This window comes from Nicotiana sylvestris, chromosome 2 (genome assembly GCF_000393655.2).
Source record: "Nicotiana sylvestris chromosome 2, ASM39365v2, whole genome shotgun sequence".
Taxonomy (NCBI): domain Eukaryota; kingdom Viridiplantae; phylum Streptophyta; class Magnoliopsida; order Solanales; family Solanaceae; genus Nicotiana; species Nicotiana sylvestris.
Window position 1 is genome coordinate 47,109,424 of NC_091058.1, and position 25,208 is coordinate 47,134,631.

At 37.4% G+C, this 25,208-nt stretch overlaps 1 protein-coding gene across 2 annotated transcripts; it reads left to right on the forward strand.

The window, feature by feature from the left end:
• The first annotated feature begins 936 nt into the window (after nucleotides 1-936).
• LOC104232464 (cyclic phosphodiesterase-like) lies at nucleotides 937-5,593 on the forward strand. Of its 2 annotated transcripts, XM_009785678.2 has the most exons (5): nucleotides 937-984; nucleotides 1,100-1,199; nucleotides 2,800-3,113; nucleotides 4,453-4,507; nucleotides 5,233-5,593. In XM_009785678.2, the coding sequence occupies exons 2-5, from the start codon at nucleotides 1,190-1,192 to the stop codon at nucleotides 5,433-5,435; spliced, it is 582 nt and encodes a 193-aa protein (XP_009783980.1). In that variant the 5' UTR covers nucleotides 937-984; nucleotides 1,100-1,189; the 3' UTR covers nucleotides 5,436-5,593. The 2 variants fall into 2 exon arrangements, with proteins under 2 accessions (XP_009783980.1, XP_009783979.1); XM_009785677.2 differs by lacking the exons at nucleotides 937-984; nucleotides 1,100-1,199 and having other exon boundaries at nucleotides 2,486-3,113.
• The last annotated feature ends 19,615 nt before the right edge of the window (nucleotides 5,594-25,208 follow it).

Genomic DNA, 25,208 nt, shown 5'->3' on the forward strand with positions numbered 1-25,208 from the left:
ATAGTCCGTCTGCCAGGCCCGACAGGGGATGACCCCGGCAGACGGAGGGACTAACTGTATTGGTCGAAATCTGACCGCTACGGTCGATCCAACTGACATCCCGTCCAAGCGGCGAGGCAGTGAAAGACGACATGGTTTATTCCAAATTCCGTACTCACAATACCCGTCAAGTCGAAAAATAACGTTTAGGGGATGACAAAGGAAGACGTAGTATGAAAGAGCATCAAACCAAGTATATAACAAAGATTCCTTAACTATATATATGGGGGAAAACCTTCTGAAAAGGGGTGGGGGGGGAGGGCTTCTCTCTCTCTCTTTCCTCTCCTCTGTAACCTTCATAGTAGAAGGAAGAACAAAGCAATCTCCAAGAGAATATGTAAAATGGTCTCCTCCACTGATTAAGGGGAGACAAAATGAAAAGTATCAATAAGATTGATTACCTCTATCTTATCTTATGCATTATTTTTCGATTAGTTTATAGATCTGGAGTTTATTACGTTTAACTAAGATTTACTCATTCATTGTTTCTATTGATTTAATCGAAATATTTCAATATATTTTTGGTCAAACACTTCTAATATGATAATACCAGACAAATATGGTTTTTCTCTCCTCTCAGATTTCTCTTCCCCTTCTTTGTTTATACTCTTTTCTTTCTAATAGCCTTTTTACGGAGAGGTAAACGTTTAGTTCCCCCCCCCCCCCTACTATTTAGCTTCTTATCTCAAGTTGTTGGAATCGTATTATCAAGTAATTAAAATATGTTACAATTTTTTATGATGCATTGACGTTTACTTTGTAAAAGAGAATCGGATTCTCCACTTAGTTAAGTTAGTTAAATTCGTTAATAATTTACTTTGACTTTTACTCCATTGGTTTATTTTTAATATATTTCTGTAGCATATAAAGGTGTAATGGCCTTGTCACATCTTGCATGCTAATTAAGTTTACATTATAAATTGGGATTAGCTTCTTCAATTTACGGTACTTATTTTCACCTTGGCGCTATTCTGCCTCATACTTTCATGCAAACATGGTTTTGAATCTTGTTTCTATCTTTAAATAGATATATGTTATTTGATGTCTACTTCTACACCAGGTATTTATTAAATACGGGATAAAAGATTGTGAATATGGTTTTCAAGATTTAGAAAGCCAAGAAAAACTAGAGCCCAAGAGCTTGGAAATTATGAGAGCAGGTAAGATATTTGCTATATTTTTTTTTAAAAATGTGATATTTGATGTTTTTCTTGAGTTTTTTCAAAAATAATTTCTACTGATTTTTTCTGCTTTATTTGTGGTGTTTAAAATTTCTAATGAAAATTTTCACTATAATTTAAGTAGGTATTATTTTTTGCTTCAATCTTAATCAATAAATTATTTTTTAAGAAAATTGATTAGTTATGGGTGTCTCAATGAGTAAGAAATAATTAATTGGTAAAACATCATGTTGTATTTATCAATTTATGAAAATAGCAGCTGATAAAAAATTGGAATACTTTAGAATTTTATCTAATGTCTTGAAGAAACAGGATGCAGGCCTGATACAGTTTTGAAAAATTAGAATCATGATAAAGGTATGTAGTATTTTGATATTTGTTTGTTATATGCATTTTCTTTGCTCGATTCTTCTGTTGTCATTATGTTTTATTATTTGGTGGTGTAAACATATGTCTGATTGTATGTAGCATATTAAGTTTATAAGAAATTTGCAACTTTTACCAAACGGATATAAGAAAAATTTAATTGAACATGAGATGTCAAATTCAATGTATACTTTGTTGCCAATATATTTGTTAGTGTGTTGTATACATAGCTGGAATATGTACGCGCGTGTGTCATAATAAAATATCGTTCAGATAATTAATTCAATCTTTTACCTTTAAAAGGGTACTTAATGTCAACTCAAATCACCATAGAATGTGTAAGACATTAAATATTTTTATCCCAAATATAGGCTATCACGTATTTTGCAACCAACTGCTATTAGTTGTAAAGTTGCCTATAAAAGACTTGCTTAAATGTTATTACTTACTTCAATTAATTGTTATTTTCTTTAAATTGGACGATGATTTGAAAAGCTTGTGAAGGAAAAAAAATCATTATATTGAATATGGTCTGCAATATAAACTATGTTTGTTATTGGATAAAAAAACAATTAGGATAACAATAGCTAATTGATTTATCACTCAAACAAGGAGTTCAGAAATGGGATTACCTAAAATTTTATATCTTTCTACACAAATTTTATATTAACGGACATGGACAAATGTGCACTAAATTGTTCTTCTTTACAAGTTCAAAAGATAAATAAATTTTTTATTTAACTATTACGTCAATGGAATAATTGAGCATTGCATCTTCTTTAACGTACTTTACTATTTCATATGAGTCGTTTTTGTTGTACACAAATATTAATTGATTAACACGAAATACACGTACTCTAAAGCTAATATATATAATTTATACATTTTTTTGTATCAATAAACTGGAACACCGGACTCCGGAGTGTGTGATTTTTGAAATATTTGAGCCACGTGCTACGCACTCGAATATTCCGGACTTCGAAAAATTCGTTATTGCCACCCATTTGTGCTTTCCCTAAGATTTCCATTACCTCTTGAGTCTTGACAATTGCGTTGCCAAATCATAAACCAAAAATAACTGAGAATAAATAAACCATAAAAATCAAATCTCAACACCCACAATTTATTTCCCATCAGATTCCTTGGTTTTCTTCGAATTATTTGTTTCATTTCCTATCATTCAATTCCGTTCTGATGGAGGCTGGTACTGCAGTTATGCAGCAGGTACAAGTCAGTGAAGCTGTGCTGGAAAAACACGTTTACTCTGTGTGGGCTCTGCCCCGGGAGGATGTGAGAGTGAGGGTGAAGAAGTTGATGGAGGGTCTCCGATCGGAGTTTGGTGGGCCCCAGTTTGAACCTCACGTAACGGTCGTCGGAGCAATTCGGTTGACGGAGGCTGAAGCACGTGACAGGTTCAAGAAAGCTTGTGAGATAGTGAAGAAGCCTTATAGTGCTACAGTGGAGAAAGTGGATAGTGGCACTTTCTATTATCAGTGTGTTTACCTTTTGCTTCACCCTACCACTGAGGTAACGTTTTGCAATTTCATTGATTCGCTTTAGCTACTCTGTTTGTTGTCATTTTGTACTAATGTTGGTAATCTCAAATATCTTGTTTTTATTTTCAAAAGGTGAATATAAGAAATGTTTTTGGCATAATGAGTTGGCTTGATGAACGATGTTATGTTCGTTCAGCTTATGTAGTTGTAATTTGTTCAATCGCTTGTTTATTTTGTTATTTATTTTATTAGTATATTTGATGTAGAAAATGGTTCATCCAGCAGTTGTTGAATACAGCTAATGGATGATTTTGCAATCAGCAAAGTGGACTGTTTTAGTAAGAGAAACTGCACGAAGATTAGTCTAGTGTGCTGAGCAATACTAATGTTCTTGATTGTCTCCTCATACCGTCATACAGTGTGCAAGATCATATGAGGAGACAATCGCCCGTATGTGTAACACTTGACGAGCTGAATATGTTCAGGTCCTATTCTTAATTTCACCTATGTCAAACAAAGGAATAGTTTCCTTTCACTTTCACCCCGATCTTGCCTATTATTTTTCTTACATTTGCTTATTTCCAAGGAGAGCATAAGTTTGTGTGTTCACACATGTTACCCAAGTATAAGGAGACTCAAACATGAATGTATATTGAAATTTTTCCTCTAGCAGGGTCTCCAGATGCCAAGGTTTTACATTTTCATCACTTTCAATAGGAACTGAAGGCAAGTCGACAAAAATATCCCTGTTGAATTTCTGTGTTGGGAGCAACGCATAGAAAGGCAGTTGAACATGCTTTGAGACTCGTCCCAATGTGAAAGGGGCTCAAAATTAACCGAGTCAGTCATGTTGAGCAGAAGCCTCGCGGGGCAAATGTCTCTATAAGTGAGGCTGAGCAATAGCCCTCTGCATCTTAGCTCCATACCTATAAATGCCTTATACACGTGTTACACCTTAGATTGTCGCTCTTTTACATCCCAATTAGTCTTCTTTTAATTTTTTTTTTTAAATAGTTGGTTATAACTTATATAGCAGTGTAATATTTTTTCCAAATTCAAAACTTGGTAACTTAATACATTGTTATGTACATATGTCATTACGTCTAGATACTTAAATTAATTTTATACCTTTTTAGCTTTTAAAGTTTATACATTACTAAAATAACTCGTGGGGCTTATGCCCCATAACTTGGGTAATGTCCTGCTCTTTACACCTTCTAAAACACTGATTTGGAGCGACAAAAGGAAAAAGGTTTTTTTTTTGGGGGGGGGGGGGGGTGTTCAGAAGCAGTCTTACCTTTGCCATGCTTTTTTGTGTACAACTTTTGTTGTAATTACTGAGATCAGTGACCTGAAATTTGTTGTTCCAGGTTGTGGAGGCTAGTGCTCACTGCTGCAGTCACTTTGGTTACAACCGATCAGGAAGTAAGATAAACGTTCTCTGTGCAGATTTGTGCCTCATTCAGTTTCTAGAGTTGTAGTCAGAAAAAGTTTTTGCTTGTTATCTTTTTCTGTTTCTTAAATTATTGCACTTCCTGAGTAATAAAAATGGCTCCAACTGCTTTCTATTTCCCTCATTTTGGTCATCAGTCTACTTCTGTGGCAAACTCCTTCAAGCTCTCCTTCCCACCTCATTCCTAGACTCCTTCTTGCCCTCACCATCATATCCCCTACTTCGTGGATGTTCTCATTTCGCTCACACTATATATTATAGACAAAATTGGTGCCGCATGTGGCTGAAATCTAGGAGATGGTTTGGAATCCCTTGCCTGCTGTGAAGGGTAGAGTTGTAAAATCACCGCTAATTTCTTTTGAGAAAATCCTCAATTTTTTTTCTTCTCTTGTTGGAAGGGTTTGGGGGTTGGGCATGTAACAGAGAGAATATGTGAAATACTAAAACCATAATTCAAAAGCACTGATGCTAGATATTGGAAGTAATGGATGATTAATTTGTATCAATAATTTGAAAACTTGCATTGATCACATCAAGTACAAATTTCAAATTGTCAACAGTTTGGTTGTTTAGCATGTGCTATCTTTGTAGTCAACCAAATATAGTACATACAATTACCCAAACTTTGGCTGCTATTGGCTATGGAATTAATCTCCTACTCTTCCTTGGCTGATATCTTACTTTTGTGATCACGCAGCATATATGCCGCATTTGAGCCTTCTCTATGGGGATTTAACTGATGAAGAAAAGAAGAAAGCTCAAGAAAAGGCTAAAATGCTTGATGAAGGCATTTGCAGCTTGAGCTTCCCGATATCTCATCTCGCATTGTGTAAAACAGACACTGAAGACAAAAGCTGCAAATCATGGGAGAAGGTTGAAGAGTATAGTCTTCATCCCTAGCTAGCATGCTGAAACAATAACATGTCCATGAGCAAAAAACTCATCCTGTTTACTTTTACTTTACACCTTGAATTGCAGTTGCAAGGTTGAACTTTGTAATACATGTACTACTTACTACTCTTTATGTGCTATAAATAAGAACTTTGGACTTCCCTTTACTTGTATGCTTTCAAGGTTTCTTCAAGGGGTTCATTACTCAAAACAAAGCTTAAATTATCTTAAATTTCCAAACCTTCAGTCACTTGCTAATAAGCATGACAATCAGTTGGTACATTAATTTTAGTCATGACTTATGAGATTACTTCCTTTCATACACATTGACATTGGTGTACAAATTCCTGACAGGTTCATCTGTGAATCTCGTTATGGAATAGAAAAAGAAGAAAATGCTAATGCAAGGGCAAATAACTAAACTCCTGGTAACCCTTCATGAGTTGTGGCAACTGGCAAGGAACGTCTTCTGGTGATTCGTTGGAAATTGACTCCAACTTCTGGCCAGGAGGCTATTATCGCACGCTTTTTTTAAGTAGGATTAAAAGTTAAGCAGCGACACTCAAATATCCTACAACAACAACAAACTTAGTTTAATTCCGCAAGTGAAGTCTAGGGAAGATAGTGTCTACAGCTCTACGTTGACCTTATATATGCCTTGTGGAAGTAGAAAAGTTATTTCTGGTAGATTCTTAGCTCGGTACAGTGAAATAGCCTATTTGCAATAAATTTGTGCAGAAAAATAAGACTGCAATCACAAACAACTATAAAGAAAAAAAGTATTTTTTGATAAACATTGCGGGTTACAACTCCGTTTATCCTTTAATTCTTTCCTTCGATTTGTTAACCGTAATTCGAGGGTCTTAGCAGCGTATTTCTCAAATGTAGAATAATATGCATCTTCTTGATGTATTTGATGATCAAGAAGGATATAGCAGCACTTCGTTTGGATCTTGAATGTTGCTAGAACTTTGAGCAAGACATATTTGACTTGTCTTTGATCTCTTAATGAATATTACAAAAGTTTTATGGAATTTCAGAGATTGCATATTTGAATTATGGAATTGCTGAGATGGTTTTTGAAGGACATACCTAGCTTCATTTATAGGCATAAATTAGGGTTTGGATGGAGCAACCACCAAATAACCCTAATGGGCTCAGGACCTAGTCTAAATTTTTTTTTATGCACTAATTTTCAATGTCCACATAGCCTATTTGCATAAATCTCCCAATAGATACTTGGCTCAGCCATTGTTGGCAAATGCTTTCATTTTATTCATAGAACACACCAGACAAAGGGGCGTGGATTTTTTTTAACATTTTCCAAGAACATTTTGGATTCTCCAACATTTAACATATCTAATAGTAGTATTTTATTCAAGGAATATTTAACCATTTCTCGCTTACTAATGGTACATTGAACAGCGAGAATATGCTGAAACACATGAAGTCGTTGTATTTTATTCACTGTAACTAAAATACGTAAAATTCCTTAGGTTTTTAGTGTAGGAAAAATAAAATAAAAAGAAGGTTTGAAAATTGGCCGTTGTACAATTTTTCTTAAATGGCGAAACAGTCGGAAATAAGCCTCGCCCTCGTGGCAGCTTATTTTCCACAAGGTTAGACAAACAGCCAACACAGAATTATTACTAGGCAATTCACATTATAATGTATTGGCGGCTTCCCTATACCTAATTTAACACATGATGCAAGATTACTATTGGCGGTTCCCAGTTGTCACCTAATTTTTCTATTTAAGAGAAAGCCTTAGTCTTATTAGGGAATTGAAATGTAATATTTTTATTTGTTTGTTATTAATTTTTTTTCTTTATCAATTTAGAGAAAGAAATATTTTTATTATACACATTCTTGTTTCGAAAATACTCCTCATTTAGTGAAAGAAACATGTGTCATAAGATACACTTAGAAAAAACGTTTTCCATTAAAAAAAAACATTTTCCCCCTAAAAGAACTACTAAGTACTACTTTAGAAGGTATATAAGTTGATGGAGGGTGTCGGTGTGTAAAGGGTAATTAAATCAACAACAAATTAAAAAAATAGTTCTTAATTTGCAACTTGTACAACTGCTTATGATCATGTTAGTAGTAAAGAATTGAGGATAAGATCGAGAGAACTTTTCAGCTTATAGACATTTAGAGCTGTTAATATTCTTCTGATTGCGACTTACCATATCATTGGCTAGCTAGGTCATACAAATATTTCATGAATATTCTCTTTTATACTTTTTCTTTAATGAACAACTTGAACTTAATTCAACCTAGCCGGCTAGAACAAGTGGCTATATATATTATTACCTTCAACTAGCTTTTTCGTTGAAAATTTCAAAATTTTACAAGTGCATGTGTAAGAATATACCAAAGCCCGTACAATAAGAAAATAGTTAGTGTTTACAAAAATACTACACAGAAAATGTTGATTAATGAGTTTCATACTGAAAGTAAACGTTGTGCTATTTTTCGTTTCTTTGATGGTTAACCAGTAAGAAACTTGTTGAGAAGATGGTACCAAAGTTCAAATTTGGTGATTAAAATTCTCCAGCCATTAGAGCATGTGGGGTGTGGAATAAATCATAAATCACATTCATTTGGCTGCGAATGAGTTGGAAAATAGGTAGATTATGAGTTACACAAAAGTCAGACTTTGTTATTGTGCCTACTCAAACTTCAAAATCACGCATCTTTTGTGGTCGATATACGGACGACTTTGGGGCTGTAACACTTCCAATTGATTTTAGATGTTAAGTCAAAGTTTTAAACACCAACGTTAGGGTAAAACCTTTTTCGCACCACCAGGTAACATTGAGCTGCTGTAACATGTTACCAATTTTTCCTATTTATAAAATTCAAATGCTGCTTTTCCTCCCTCCCTCTCTCCCTTCAAACCCTCGTCTTCCCCGGTTTCTCAAATTCTCGTCCATTATTAGTTTTTGTAGCGACTAAGTTTGTACAAAAAGTAAACAAATATTGCACAATATATATATATAGCAGTACTTTTGGTGCCGACAAATTAAGTCGCCTCTAAATGTCGTCTCTGAAAATCGTAATTTTAAATAGGTCGCTAATTTGGATGGCCACTTGTTGACATCTTTTGCTGGCGACTACTAAAGCGCCACTAATGTCGCCTCGAAGATTTTATTTCCTATAATGCTCTAATAGTAACAAACCTAAAAGAGAGTTATTGAAGCCAAGTACACTATTATTTAAATTTTTACTTTTATTAGATAAAATATTAGCTGATCGAGATCATTTTATTTTACCTATAATTATTGTAAAAAAATTTCGCTAAGGTTTGGACCAATTTGAACGTGCATCTGTTGATATTGCATTATGTTACTTATTTTTATAGTTGCTTTGTGACAGCTAAGCTCGCCACATAAATAAATAAATATATCACAAAATAGATTTTAGGTAGGTTGTTTCAAAACACATATTGTTTTGGATATGGCTGAACAGTGACAGCAGCATGCAATAAATATTCTAGGAATATCAAAAGCAATAATGTAGCATTCAATATCAACAAACAACAATAAATGACATTTAAGTAAATAGAATGAATGCGTCACCCAAGAAAGGATGGAGTAAGTAGATGTTCTTCTGAATTTTGATAATGATAAATGATAGACAATTATCTCTTGAATATTTGAGTTATTCTCGGATCTAGTGGAAAAGCATAGGCAAGAATCTTAGTGAAAATATAATGTTTGTATATTAGCAATGAGATCTGATTCTCTTTCTTAAGTCAAATTGTATTTTTTACAAAATGAATATCACATGCCCGCTATCACAGTATCTTTTTCTATTTATAGGGAACATGCTCTTAAAAACCCTAATAGTACAAGTGCAGAAAATATCCACTAGAATTATCCACTAGAATATTTTCTGTAATATCCTATCTCGAAACTAGCCATTATTACTTCGTCAAAGGTACTCGACCTTGATCTTTGTTGACTCCTCGACTCTGTCCCTTGTTGACTCTTCGATCACAGACTTTGCTATTTCTTGGGCCATTTCGACAAATGACGACTTGGGAATTCTTCCCCTAGTATTATCTTGACTTAAATTGTCATGCTCCGAACCATGGTCTGGGCGTAACACGGCACCCGGCGCCTGACTGCATGTGACCGAGCGAACCAACTGTATGGCTAGATCAACGTGTGGTATAACTATGAGCTAGAGGTAAATATAAAACATGATAATCTACTAAAGAGTCTGACTGAAATATCATAGATGCGGAAAATACTAAAAGGTTTGCAAGTATAAACAAGTAGCCGACAAGGCTAACATATGAAAGCCTGCTAATATCTGACTGACTGGATCATAGTCTATGAAGCCTCTAAAGAACACTGAAAATGCTAACTGTTTACCAGGAGAAGGTCCCCGGTATACCTTATTAACTAAAATATTATAATGGCTAAAACAAAAGAGAGAGATAAGGCCACAAAAGACTGGGGCTCACCAATAGCTGATACGAGATGTCCTAGCAAGTAGAATCGTCAACCTGAAAATCGTTACCTGCATCGTGAGATGCAGGCCCCGAGCAAAAGGGATGTCAGTACATTTGAATTGCACTGGTATGTAAAACATATGAAGAAAAGAACTGTAAATACTGAAACTAAAACTGAACTGCTAGTTGATAAACTGATAACTGAACAAGGAAGTAAGGATATGAATGCTCCCTCTTCTGAATGATGAACAACATGTTTAACTAAATATTAAACTGCGGTCTCATGTCCTATATATATATATATATATATGCACAACTGCGGCCTCAGGCCCAAGTATACGTATACATAACTGCGGCATCAGGCCCAAAGATACATAAAACATAAACTGCGGCCTCAGGCCCAAATACAGGTGTTCAACTTTCAAGAATATAAAACTTAGGAACTGAGAATCATGTTGTAGTACATGATACTGAAATAATGAGCCATACTGGGTTACATGATACTGGAATAGTGAATAGGATTAGACTGAGATGGGTACTCATAATAAGTTGATTTGTTATAACTGAAACTCATAGAATATCGAATGATTATGAAACTATTCCATCTAGAGAATAGAAGTTCTACTACTATTTAGGGAACTAAGGCATAGTTACTTTCTGAGGAAACTGGTAATGGTCATAATGAATGGGACGTAGGGAGGATCACAGATATTTCCAAACGTAAAAAGTTAGTCTTACATACCTTAACTTCCTTCCCTTGAGCGTAATACAACGTTTGTCAACCGTCTCAACTTTAATCTACAGCAATACAAAGTCAAAGGGATTCCGTATTAGCTATGATGCTCATGTTTTGGTCACTTAAGTATCCTATCAAACACTTGGTGAGAATAAAGCTTCATAGTCCTTATTAATGGTGTCTCTACACCCAACAACCCATTCTCTTGTTCCTAGATAAATTCTAAAGTCTCAAATGATTATAATCAACATTATTCTTCATCACCCATAAGGTAAACAACACCCTTAACCAATAATCAACACTCAACACCCCAACCCTATAATCGTTCATGCTTTTCTATCAAACCCATCAACTCATATCTCATGAACTAGGGTTTATAATCATTAAGCCAATGCTAGAATCAATTCAAGGGTGAAGACATTACCTTTTTGAGGTTCAAACCTTTTGAATTCGAGTTCTAGGCTTCCTTCTCTCAACAATGATGTCCCAATCGAATATCTAATGATATGGAGGATTTACCCATGTTAGTAAGATGTTGGAAAATTGCAATTAACTTAGAATCACTATTAAAACTTACCTTGGGTGGTTGAGGGACCCTTAAGGAGTTAGATTTTTAAGAGCCTTTCTTTCTAGAGCAAGTTATGTTTTGGGGCTGTGGGGGACGAAATAAGGCTAAAAAAGTGACTTCCCAAGTCGTCCACCGCGTCCCAGTTGGCCCGACCGTAGTAAATCGCTGGGACACTCACCACCGCGGTCGCGGTAAAAACGCGGCAGGACCGCGGTGGTTACATACCATTCTGTAAAATGGACATAACCTTTTGCACAGAGCTCTGTTTGGGCTCCACAATATATCGTTGGAAAGATATTTCAAAGGCCTACAACTTTCATGCTTTGAGTGTTTTCCAATTCCTTACATATGTTCACTAAACCCTACTGGACAACAGACTTTCTGCAAACTTAGTCGATTTTATCAAATCTTATGCACCTCACTTTCCATCTTGATTTTTAAACAATTATTTTCACCTATAATCATCCCGATGGGACTTCACGTGTTCAAAATATATCCTTACTACTCCTTTAACTCATTCTTATACAAATTTTTACGGGGTGTTACATTATCTCCCCCTTGGAATCATTTGTCCTCGAATGATGGTCCTGGCTGTAACTACGACTATCTATGGACATTAAACGGGTGTGATGGAGATATGAGAATACTGAAATATCATGAATACATGTATATCAAACTGGACAAGCATGTGATCACTAAATACTAAGCTGAGTAAATACTGAAGGACATGGAGATTATAATATAAGACCTGAATGGAAAGGTTAATTTCCTTCCACATTTTCCTTTTGCTCTTCAAAGAGATGGGGATATCTGGACTTCATGTCCTCCTCGGCTTCCCATGTAGCCTCTTCAACCTTTTGATTCCTCCAGAGCACTTTTACTGAAGCAATTTCCTTAGTTCTAAGCTTGCGGATTTGACGATCAAGAATAGCCACTGGAATTTCTTCGTAAGACAGGCCGTCTTTAACCCCTATAACCTCTGTAGGAACCGCAAATGACGGGTCTCCCATGAGTTTCTTCAACATGGACACATGAAACACTAGGTGTACAACAGCTAGTTCTTGTGGCAATTCTAACTCATAAGCCACATGTCCGACCCTTCGCAGGATTCTATATGGACCAATATACTGGGGACTAAGTTTCCCCTTCTTCCCAAATCTCATAACGCCTTTCATGGGTGATACTTTCAGAAACACCCAATCATCAACTTGGAACTCTAAGTCTCTACGCCGCATGTCCGAATAGGACTTTTGGCGACTTTGAGCCGTCTTCAAATGCCTTTGTATCAAGTTGACTTTCTCCATAGCCTGATAGACCAAATCGGGTCCTAACAACTCCGCTTCTCCGACTTCGAACCAACCAATTGGTGATCTACACCTTCGCCCATACATAGCTTCGTATGGTGCCATCTTGATACTAGAGTGATAGCTGTTATTATAAGCAAACTCAATGAGAGGTAGATGATCGTCCCAATTACCTTTAAAATCAATAACATACGCCCTTAACATATCCTCAAGAGTCTGAATGGTGCACTCCTCCTGACCATCTGTCTGAGGATGAAAAGTGGTGTTGAGGTTCACCCTTGTTCCCAATCCTTTATGAAAGGATTTCCAAAAGTTTGTTGTGAACTTAGCACCACGATCTGAGATAATGGACAAAGGAGTCCCATGCAATTGGACAATTTCTTTGATATACAACTTGGCATAATCCTTGATCAAATCTGTAGTCTTCACTGGCAAGAAGTGAGCTGACTTGGTAAGTCAGTCTATAATCACCCAAATCGAATCATGCTTCCAGAACGAGTGAGGTAGAGCTATTATGAAGTCTATGTTTATCATCTCCCATTTCCAAATGGGAATTTCTATATTCTGAGTTAAACTGCCAGGTCTCTAGTGTTCGGCTTTCACTTGCTGACAATTTGGACACTTAGCCACAAAGTCTGCTATATTCTTTTTTCATATCGTTCCACTAATAAACCTCCTTAAGATCATGATACATCTTTGTGGAACCTGGGTGAATAGAATACCTGGAATTGTGGGCTTCTGACATAATCCACTCTCTAAGCCCATCTACGTTTGGAACGCATAGTTTGCCTCTGTATCTCAAAGTACCAGCATCTCCCCCTTGTTCAAAAGCCATAGTCTTGTGTTTGTGAATTCCTTCCTTCAGCTGCAATAAGTAGGGATCACTGAACTGTTTTTTTTTTACTTCGGCTACTAAGGAGGATTCAGCCCTGTTCTGGAGAACAACACCACCATCTTCGGAGTCCAAAAGTCGAACTCCTAGACTTGCTAAGCGGTGGACTTCTTTCATCATAGTTCGCTTGTCTGCCTCAACATGAGCTAAGCTTCCCATAGAACGTCGACTGAGAGCATCGGCTACAACATTTGCCTTTCTCGGATGATAGAGGATATCAACATCATAATTTTTAAGTAATTCGAGCCACCTCCTTTGACGTAAATTTAATTCTCTTTGCTTGAAGATGTACTGGAGACTCTTGTGATCTGTAAAAATGTCAACATGTACCCCATACAAATAATGGTGCCAGATCTTAAGCACAAACACCACAACTGCTAATTCAAGATCATGAGTCGGATAATTCTTCTCGTGAGCCTTGAGTTGCCTCGACGCGTAGGCTATGACTTTACCATGCTGCATTAATACACACCCAAGACCAACCCCTGAAGCATCACAATAAACAACGAACCCTTTGGTTCCTTCCGGTAGTATCAGGACTGGAGCTGAAGTCAACCTCTTCTTTAACTCCTCAAAACTTTTCTCGCACGCGTCTGATCATTGAAACTTGACTTTCTTCTGAGTTAATCTAGTCAAAGGGGACGAGATAGAAGAAAATCCCTCTACAAAACGCCTATAATAGCCTGCTAGACCCAAGAAACTTCTTATATCGGATACGGAGGTGGGTCTAGGCCAATTCTTCACTGCCTCTATTTTCTAGTCCACCTTCACGCCTTCCCCTGAGATGACATGGCCCAAAAACGCTACTGATTTCAACCAAAATTCACACTTAAATTTTTTTGCATATAGCTTGTGATCCTGCAGTGTCTGCAACACAATTCTGAGATGTTCTGCATGGTCAGTCTCGCTACGAGAATAAATCAAGATGTCATCAATAAACACGATAACAAACAAATCAAGATAAGGCTTAAAGACCCTATTCATAAGGTCCATGAAAGCTGATGGTGCATTCGTTAAACCGAATGACATTACCAAAAATTCGAAATACCCATATCGAGTCCTACAAGCTGTTTTTGGAATATCAACTTCCTTAACCTTCAACTGATGGTATCCCGATCTGAGGTCAATCTTGGAATAACACTGGACACCCTGAAGTTGATCAAATAAATCATCTATTCTGGGAAGAGGGTGTAAGCACGTGATTTTTGACCCTCCCCGAGGATTTTCACATTTTTTTAGCATAAATATGTAATTGGGTCTACTATAGTCATTTTAGCTATTTTACTTTATTTCGTTGCAAAAAGAAAAAAATCACAAAAATACATATATAAATTTTAGTTTATGTATTTCTCATAAACTTGAAAAAATACGAAAATTGTACTTTATATAAATTCGAAAATTACAAAAATATAGTTCTATTAATGTTTGCAGTCATTATAATTTTGAAAAAATACAAAAAAATATATTACTTCATATTTTGTCTTTACATATAAAAACGAAAATTACAAAAATAGTTTTATTAATATTTTGTAGCTATTTTAAATCTTGAAAAAATATTTTAAAAAAAAAGAGATATAGTGTTGTTTAAATACTAGTCTTATTTTTGGTAGTTGTTTTGCTTACATTTGGCTAGTTAAGCAACGTTTCCTATTTCTCGAGTCCGGGCAAAAGAATAATATTCGGGTTCAAACTACCCGGTTCTAGGCTTAATTCCAGACCTAGCCCATAATAAACCGAGTCCGGGACACATGGGGAACCCCACCACGCGTGGGGGACACAAATCTCGAACCCCACCACGCGTGGGCTCATTTCCCTGGGCAAAGCCATGTCAAATACACGGACAAACATTTTTGAAGGGGGGATTTTTGAATTTTGGGGTTACTGTGCATCTTCTTCTTTCTCTTTGAAAGAAGAAGCAAAGAAAAAACCCTACTGTCCCACGAAAAACCAGCAAAACCACCCAAACACCCACCTCCTTTCACCGTCGTCACTGTTCGCCATCGTCTTCCCCGGTCGCAGCCCCACTCCCCCGACGCCATAAACACCACCTCCATCAACGCCTGAACCACCGGCAGTCCACCACTGCTGCCTCACGTTCTTCACCACCAAACGACCACCCTCCTCCTCCTAGCTCCATCACCTCATCGCCAAATACCTACCCAGACCACCACCAAACCCTGCCTCCATCCAAACCAGTCCAAGGAAAACCCTAGCGAACGACCACACCATCCCTTCCGGTAGCCCCACAAACCCGTCGACCTACTGTCACAACCAAACAGGCTCGTCACCTTCCCCAGCACCCCTACACCCTACTGTCCAAACCAACGTCACAACCAGCAACCCCCGTCAGCAGTCTCCTTCCCGTCATAGCCTCGCCAGTCGACAACCAAACAGCCCGTCGCACGCTCCACCGTGAACCATCGTAGTTGCTCCTTCCTCAAGCCAAACGACCCACCACCACTGCTTCAGTTGTTCTGTCCAAAACACGACAACCAATCAGCCATGTTATCGCTGTACTTTCACTGTCGTCGTGCAGTCCGTTAAGGTCATCTTTGTTCGTCGAGGTCCGGCGCGTCTAGTTTGTTCGTTGAAGTCGATGTTGAGGTTTGGTCCATGGCCCTATGCATTTCTGTTTATTCAGGTTAGTAAACCTCGATGTATTGGATAAAGAAATTTTACGTTCAATGTTCGAAGATGCAATATATCAATTGATATGATAATTTTCTGCTTATGTTTCACCGTATGCATTTTAGTTCATTTTTGTGTTATGTTATTATTGTTTACTTGATGTCATTTGATTTAGTTGTATTAGTAGTCCTAAGACACAGTTTGACGTTGATTCGCTCGTCCCTTCATTGTCTTAGTTTATTTGGACAAAATTAGTATTAGTACCTGTTGTTACTACGCCCGAAACACTCATTCGCTTAACTTCTTTTATTAAATCCAACAAGTTATGAGATTTTAGTTGTAAAGAAGCTGTAAGGTTTAGTATGGTTAAAGGCATAAAAACGGCATCCTTTAAAAATAAAAATAAATAAATAAATAAAAAATGAGACGAGCCTCTCCAAATAAAAGAGACAAATTGCGGGACCCTCACAAAATATATGTATTAAGTACTTAGATTCCGGGACGGGCCGTTTAGCAAATTTCACGGCCCTACAAAAAAAAGTAATAATAATGCGCTAGTTGCTTTAGGCGCGCCTTTAATAATGTTATCTCCCTAAACTCGGGTGCACATTTATGTGACCCAAATCCAAATCTCAACGGAGTCGAAATATGTCTCTAGTCACGGGCACATTGATTGTGACGTGGCCCGAGATGCATGTCCATGACGTTGCAAATTCCTTTTAAAAAATAAGAATGAGATGAGCCTCGCCGAATAAAAACACAAATTGCGGGGCCCTCAGTAAATACTTGTTTAAAATTACTTAGAATTCAGGAGGGTCGTTTAGCGAATTTCACGGCCTCCGCAAAATAATAACGCGATAGTCTCTTTAGGCGCGTGTTTAATAATTTACTTTCTTAAGCTCGGGTGTGCATTTCATGCGACCCAAATCCAAATCTCAAAACATCAAATAAAATGCGTTCCGGATTGTGGGTGCATTTCATGTGACGCAGTCCAAAGACGTGTTTTAAGCGATGTTCACATTCTTGTAAAAACAATAATAATAAAGCGGTTAAAAGTTAAAATTTGCACATAAGTTCATATTCGTATAAAATCAGATAATCAAGCCAAATATAACAGTTGAGCGACCGTGCTAGAACCACGGAACTCGGGAATGCCTAACACCTTCTCCCGGGTTAACAGAATTCCTTATCCGGATTTCTGGTACGCAGACTGTAATATGGAGTCATTCGTTTCCTCGATTCGGGATTAAAATTGGTGACTTGGGACACCCTAAATCTCCCAAGTGGCGACTCTGAAATAAATAAACCAATCCCGTTTCGATTGTCCTTTAATTGGAAGAAACTCCCTTGCGCCCTCTCGGGTGCGGAAAAAGGAGGTGTGACAGCTCTGACGACTCTGCTGGGGACTTAGTGACCCAGAACCACTGGTTCAGGGTTAAGAATTCGAGCTTAGAATAATTGTTATTATTTGGCTTTATTTATTATCTTATTTTTACATGATATATGCTTAATGTGCTAAATGATGCTTTTACCGCTTTAATATTATCTGAATTGTGTATATAAAACTGCTACGAAACCCTTCTTTCTGAGTCTTCGTAATTTATGGTGTACACGTGCGCGTGACCCACCTTTCTGTTAAAGTCATACCAAATAAGACGAAGTTGGGGCAAGTAACTAGGCCGGGTAGACTTTCGTGCTCCCGGTACGTTGCCCCCACTTCAGCTCAAACTGTCCGTTTGGGTAAGCCAGGTTTAGAACAATATGCCTCAGGTTTTTACCTAGAATAACTCAACTTCATGCCGGATCCCTAGTAAAAGCGTTTATTTGCATCATGTGCATTTGACTTAGGGGACTCAACACAGGGGTTGGGTCCGTCTAGGACAAGCAACCTGAAAATAATAGACCATCTTTCGGCATCCTATGTGCTACATGTTGTATTTAGTCAAGGGCGAATGGGTCATTTGGTCATTTCCAGCATGGTGTTATTTTAATCAAAGCATGGGGAACATTTGTGGAATCCAAGAAGCCTTGGAATTCCCTATGTCCCCCACGCTTCATTTTTGGGAAAAACACCTAGGGAACATTTGTGGAATCCAAGAATTCTTGGAACTCCCTATGTCCCCCACGCTTCATTTTTGGGAAAAGCACATGGGGAACATTTGCGGAATCCAAGAAGTCTTAAAATTCCCTATGTCCCCCATGCCACATTTTTGAAAATATAATAAATATAAAAAATAAAATATATATGAAAAAAAAGAGCATGAGAATTCAAAAGATTGTGTATATTTTCATCATCATCCACAAATTAGAAAATAGTGGAAAAGAGGAGAAAATAACAGTGTAGAGATATAACTACTTATTGTTAGAAAAAAAAAACAAAAAAACAAATGTCCAAGTAGTGTCGAAACTCTGCCGAAATTTTGAGGATATAAAATAAAAAAATATATGTCTTATTAGTTTGTTTTATTAAAGCAAAGGAAAAGTAGAAAAAATAATCATTGTTTTGTCTTATTTTTTTTCTTTTTTTTTAAAAAAAAAACATTAATAGAAAAGAAAATAGTTTGTCTTGCCATAAAAATGAAAAAAAAGAGTCTTGTTTTTAAAATATGTGTTATTTATTTGTTTATGAAAATGACAAAATTAAAATAATCCAAAAATATTTTCTCCATTATTGACTTCTTTAGGAAGTCTTTCTAATTGTTTTCAAAAAAAATAATATAATATAAAAAAAAATAAACAAATCCGAAAATATTTTGATTCTTTTTTCAAAATTGAAAAGAAAATTCAAAATTCAAAAAAAAACATTTTGAGAAGCATTTCTTTTATTAAAAGCAAAATTCCGAAAAATATTTTCTTCGTCTTCTTTAGAATAAAGAAAAAAAAAGAGCAAATGAAAATTCAAAAATATATCTTAGAAGTGTTTCTTTTAAAAAGAAATCAATCAAAAAAATACTTCCTTTCTTCTTTTAAAGTAGTTCTTTTGCCCGAACTACGCGGGTTTGATTCTCACCGGATGTGAGATACGTAGGCAACCCTCATCGGGTCCAACCCCACCTTTTGCTAAAAAGCCAAAAAAAAACAAATAAATAATAATAAAATAAAAATATATATATATATATATATATATATATCAAATTTTAATTTTGTCATAAAGAAGTCGGGTGACGCTGTTTTATCAAGACATAACCGAATGTTCCCGAAAGGGACGCCGGAAGGCTGACTTTGCATAAACAGCCACTTTTTGGGTCATGTTTTGGATTTGGTCCAATTGGCCCACACAGCCTTAAAAATCTTCGTCCCCGAGACGTTGAAAGGTCGTGCTTGCGATATGGAGTTTTCTAATTTGAAAAAATGATAAAAAGAGTCATAAATAAGTCAGGTGATGTTGTTTTGCCATAAATAGCCGAATGTTCCCGAAAGGGACGCCGGAAGGCTGACTTTGCATAAATAGCCACCTTCGAGTCATGTTTAGGATTTTTGGTCTAGTTGACCCACACAGCCTTATAAATCTTCGTCCCCGAGGCGCTGAAGGGCCGTGTTTGCAATACCAGGTTTTTATTATAATTTGAAAAGAAAAACAAAAAAAAAATAACTAGTCAACAGTCAGGTGAATACCGTTCAATTTTGTCATAATAAGCCGAGCCAGCTTCGGCCGCGTCTTAAACCGTTCTTGCCGAAATAGCCTTAGAGTATCTTTCAGTTGTCGAAAGGTTATTTTCGTAAAAGAATGGACAAATTTGTAAAGTGTCATAAAATAATCCTCCCCGGCCTCAAAATTTATATGAAATTTGGAAGGGGCCACATTTGCAAAAATAACCGTCTGGTTGCATTTGGCAAACGGGGAAAGGAACTGGCCGTTTCGTTTTTGAGTTTGTAATTTTTGATTAGAGTATGCGAATTATTTTGATTTTCGAGTCCGTTTGTTGTCTCTTGCAAAAGTCTGTTAGTTAGTTTTTAAACTTTTGCAATCAAGTTTGTTTTAATTTGAAAGTTGGAAATTCCAAAAAAAAATGTGTGTTTATTATTGTTTATCTTTTATTGGTCCGAACTACGCAAGGTCTGATTCATGCGGGGTCATGATACGTAGGCAATCTCCATAAGATTCGACCACAACAAAAGAAGAGCAGAAAAAAAAGAAATGAAAAAAGAGGATGAAAAAAAAAGAAGGAAAAAGGGGAAAAAGAAAAAAAATGAAAAAAAAAACGAAGAAAAATGAAAAAAGAGAAAAGGAAAAAATCGAAAAAAAGAAGAAAAAAAGATGTTAATAATGGGGACCGACTAAGTCCATTCTAACCTGTTTGTTTTGAAGATGTTGTTAAGGTGGTTGGTTTGTGGTAAGCCGGACAATGACACCCAGAATCCTTCACTGGCATCTCATGATACACACTCTGGGGGGATTGGGCCTGATAGCAGAAGCACTCAAATCCTATCGGGAACTTGTTGACGGAGGTTGACGATACTGAAGCTGGCAATGGTCTTCACAATACTAATGCAAAGCTCAGTGGCTAAGATGCCAGTTTTGATAAAGTGGGAGGACGCTCCGTTCCTTGGTTAGCAAGAGAGAAGCTTGTGGTGGCTTATTTTGTTGTCATTTCTGTTGTTCGGATTATTAAGGTTGTAATTGGGATTTTGTCCTGTGTCAAACCTTCTTATCTTTCCATTTTGTCATAGCAGTTTGTTTAAATTTTGTCCAGTTTGTGTTAGGATTTTATTCTGGTTGTTTTGTTTGTTTTATTATTCAAACCATTTCGCCGGTAGTCTAATACAAAGTCGGTCTTTTGTTAGTTCCAGTCGTCTTTTGTTTAGTCCTTTTATCATTTCATTCAATGCCGATTCTAGGGACATGACATGCGCACACACTTTGGGCCTAGTCTTTAAAGTTAATCATAAAACCCTGGAAAGGCGATCAGACCATTTAAAGAAAATAAGGACGGTTTGAGATTATTCAGAGCTCGAGTCATGTGGAACTGGGGCAAGTTAAGCACAAAGAAAACCGTTAAAAGCAAGATTCGCCAAATTGGCATGAGGGTCGGTCATGATAATGAGAGTGTCGCCCAACGGTGCTTAGAAATGACAAAGGAAAAATAAAATGTTTAACATAATTGTCAAGTCCAGCACCATCAGAAGAGACTACAAATTTAAAGTGTGTTGTTTGCACTTGGCATGTTTTGAAGACTGGAATGGCGAAGGCATTTTGTTCTACTACCTAAACACTTTATCCTTTGTTACCCCTTTTGAGCCTTATTTATTTTTTCTTTCATACCCCTCGTTCGGAATCAGTAGCAACGACTAGAAGATGCGAACATGGAAGATAAAAAAAAGAAGAGAGAATAGCAAAACAACAAAAAACAAGCAAGAAAAAAAAAAGCAAAAGAAAAAAGAAAAGAAAGATAAGAAATGAGTGAAAAGAAAGTCACAATGAAAACAGAGGAATTGGGAACTACGTTTGACCTGATTCCTCAAAGAGGATACGTAGGCGCTTCACGGCTCGGTCATAGTTTTGAAAAATGAAAAAAAATCAATTAAAATATCCCCAAGCAAGAAACTGGGGCAAAAGTTGCGTTTGTTGTAAATAAATCTAATTCCGAAGGTTGTAACTAATAACCCAAAAATTAGTGTATTTTTGAGCCTTTTATACCCTTTCTTTCTAGCCTATCCAAAACCCACATTACGGTCCAAAGAAAGACCTTCTGATCAGTCTTTAAAAAATGCCAAGTCAGACAAATGAAGAGTCTTACCGGCGAACATAGCATTCTGTTCCACAGCAGAAAGGACTCTAATCTCCAACAGAAAGAGTCATACCAGCAACACTCCAAATCCCCAGCTGGAGAGAAATATAAAACGAGAGAGTCTTAGTGGTGAAAATCTTCACAAGCACCATAAGGCGATGAAAGTTGAGAGAAGAACCAAAAATGAGAGAGACTTGATGGTGAAAACCCTTCGGGCACTACAAGTCGAATAAGGTTGAGAATCAGATGGGGAATCGCCAATTGAAGATCTTGAAAGATGATTGACGGTAGAGGATAGGCCACATACGCATGTCATGGCCATTAGAGTCGGTATCTGCGTTTGATAGGTTTTTATTTATAGTTTCTTTTGTAAAAGAGTCATCATTTCCTTTGTCTTTTATTTTGTTTCTTTTATCTTTCTCCTTTCATAGAAAAACTCCCCAATAGAGTCTGTCTGGTCATAACAAGTGTGAATTGACTTCAAAATATGTCATCAGCTTTCCAAAATGAGATCTGACTAGTACATCCCAGTGGTATAGTCAGCAGGGAACAAACGCGAGGCCAGTGTCAAAAAGATATCCCCAGCAAAAAGGAATTGACTGAAGGATTGACAAGTGTCAAGAGGGGTACCCTTGCCAAAATCAAAGGTTATAAACCTCAAGGCCAAAACCCGTGGGCAAATCAAGGAGAGCAATGAGCATGATTTGGGAAATTTATACTAGACTAAAAGGTCGGGGAAATGCCAGTTTCCGAGCTATGTCACAAAAGAAGAGGGATATCCCCAGCAGGAAGGAATATCCCCAGCACATAATATCATCCCCAACAAGTTGTGGAGCACAGAGCAAGGAAGAGAGAAAGGGAAAGCCATCCCAATAGGAGTATCACAACCAACCACCGCGTTTTAAACTAACAAAATTTTGTTTGATTTGAAGCAGGTAACAGAAATGGCATTGATGCCAGAACCACATGCCACAAGGGATATTATCAAACTGGGGCAGAAAATTTTCCTTCCATTTAGAAAAATTTTCTGGAAGTCAGGTACCCCCAACTGATAACATTTTATCCCCCAGCAGGTAAGTAAATAATCCCCAGCAAGTGTTGAGGTAAGACATTTTCAAGCCTTAAGGATATTTTGGGTTCATCCGCCCTCGAATAGGATATTTTGGGTTCATCCGCCCTCGAATAGGATATTTTGGGTTCATCCGCCCTCGAATAGGATATTTTGGGTTCATCCGTCCTCGAATAAGATATTTTGGGTTCATCCGCCCTCGAATAGGACATTTTGGGTTCATCCGCCCTCGAATAGGATATTTTGGGTTCATCCGCCCTCGAATAGGATATTTTGGGTTCATCCGCCCTCGAATAGGATATTTTGGGTTCATCCGCCCTCGAATAGGATTCTATTTTTAAAGTTGTTGTCTATACCAGGCGCCCACCTGTATAACGAGAGGAATACTTTCAGTCTTTAAAATTCTTACCAGGCGCCCACCTGTATAACGAGAGGAATACTTTCAGTCTTTAAAATTCTTACCAGGCGCCCACCTGTATAACGAGAGGAATACGTTTCAGTCTTTAAATTTCATACCAGGCGCCCACCTGTATAACGAGAGGAATACGTTTCAGTCTTTAAATTTCATACCAGGCACCCACCAGTATAATGCGGGAATACATTTAAGTTCTAGGTCGCCCACCAGTATAATGTGGGAATACATTTAAGTTCTAGGTCACCCACCAGTATAATGCGGGAATACATTTAAGTTCTAGGTCGCCCACCAGTATAATGCGGGAATACATTTAAGTTCTAAGTCGCCCACCAGTATAATGCGGGAATACATTTAAGTTCTAGGTCGCCCACCAGTATAATGCGGGAATACATTTAAGTTCTAGGTCGCCCACCAGTATAATGCGGGAATACATTTAAGTTCTAGGTCGCCCACCAGTATAATGCGGGAATACATTTAAGTTCTAGGTCGCCCACCAGTATAATGCGGGAATACATTTAAGTTCTAGGTCGCCCACCAGTATAATGCGGGAATACATTTAAGTTCTAGGTCGCCCACCAGTATAATGCGGGAATACTTTTAAGTTCTAGGTCGCCCACCAGTATAATGCGGGAATACATTTAAGTTCTAGGTCGCCCACCAGTATAATGCGGGAATACATTTAAGTTCTAGGTCGCCCACCAGTATAATGCGGGAATACATTTAAGTTCTAGGTTGCCCACCAGTATAATGCGGGAATACATTTAAGTTCTAGGTCGCCCACCAGTATAATGCGGGAATACATTTAAGTTCTAGGTCGCCCACCAGTATAATGCGGGAATACATTTAAGTTCTAGGTCGCCCACCAGTATAATGCGGGAATACATTTAAGTTCTAGGTCGCCCACTAGTATAATGCGGGAATATTTTTAAGTTCTAGGTCGCCCACCAGTATAATGCGGGAAGACAGTTGTTTGAGTCATTGAGGTTTTATTTTAGCAGACGCATTTGCTAACAAAAGTTTTTGTTTTACTCGTAGAAGATGCACGTCCTGGCCTAGTCTTTAGTTTACTCATCATTGCATCAGTAGTATAAATGAGTTACAATTTTGCTAACGACTCACGAATCTTCCCAGCACAAACTGGGTTAGGAAATTTTGTTTGTTTTGTTTGTTTTGGTTGTCAGGGACCCGCCTGTAGAACGGAGGTTGTTGTATGCCAAAGAAAAAAGAAATCAGGCGTCCACCTGGAGAACAAGGACAAAGAAAAGAAGTAATCAGGCGTCCACCTGGAGAACAAGGACAAAGAAAAGAAGTAATTAGGCGTCCACCTGGAGAACAAGGACAAATAAAAGAAGTAATCAGGCGTCCACCTGGAGAATAAGGACAAAGAAAAATAGAAATCAGGCGTCCACCTGGAGAACAAGGACAAAGAAAAGAAGTAATCAAGCGTCCACCTGGAGAAAAAGGACAAAGAAAAGAAGAAATCAGGCGTCCACCTGGAGAACAAGGACAAAGAAAAATAGAAATCAGGCGTCCACCTGGAGAACAAGGACAAAGAAAAGAAATAATCAGGCGTCCACCTGGAGAACAAGGACAAAGAAAAGAAGAAATCAGGCGTCCACCTGGAGAACAAGGACAAAGAAAAATAGAAATCAGGCGTCCACCTGGAGAACAAGGACAAAGAAAAGAAGTAATCAGGCGTCCACCGGGAGAATAAGGACAAAGGAAGGAAGAAATCAGGCGTCCACATGGAGAACAAGGATAAAAGAAATAGAAATCAGGCACCCACCTGGAGAATAAGGGAATACAATTGAAGTATTGAAGTCAAAAGCCCGCTCATATGAGAAAGGAGCACACTTAGAATCAATAAAGCAGAGGAATACAACAGGAATCCCCAGCAGGAAGCAATAAAAATCCCCAGCATTCACAAAAGGCTGGTAAAAAAAACAACAAGAAAAAAGAGAAAAAATGAATGATGA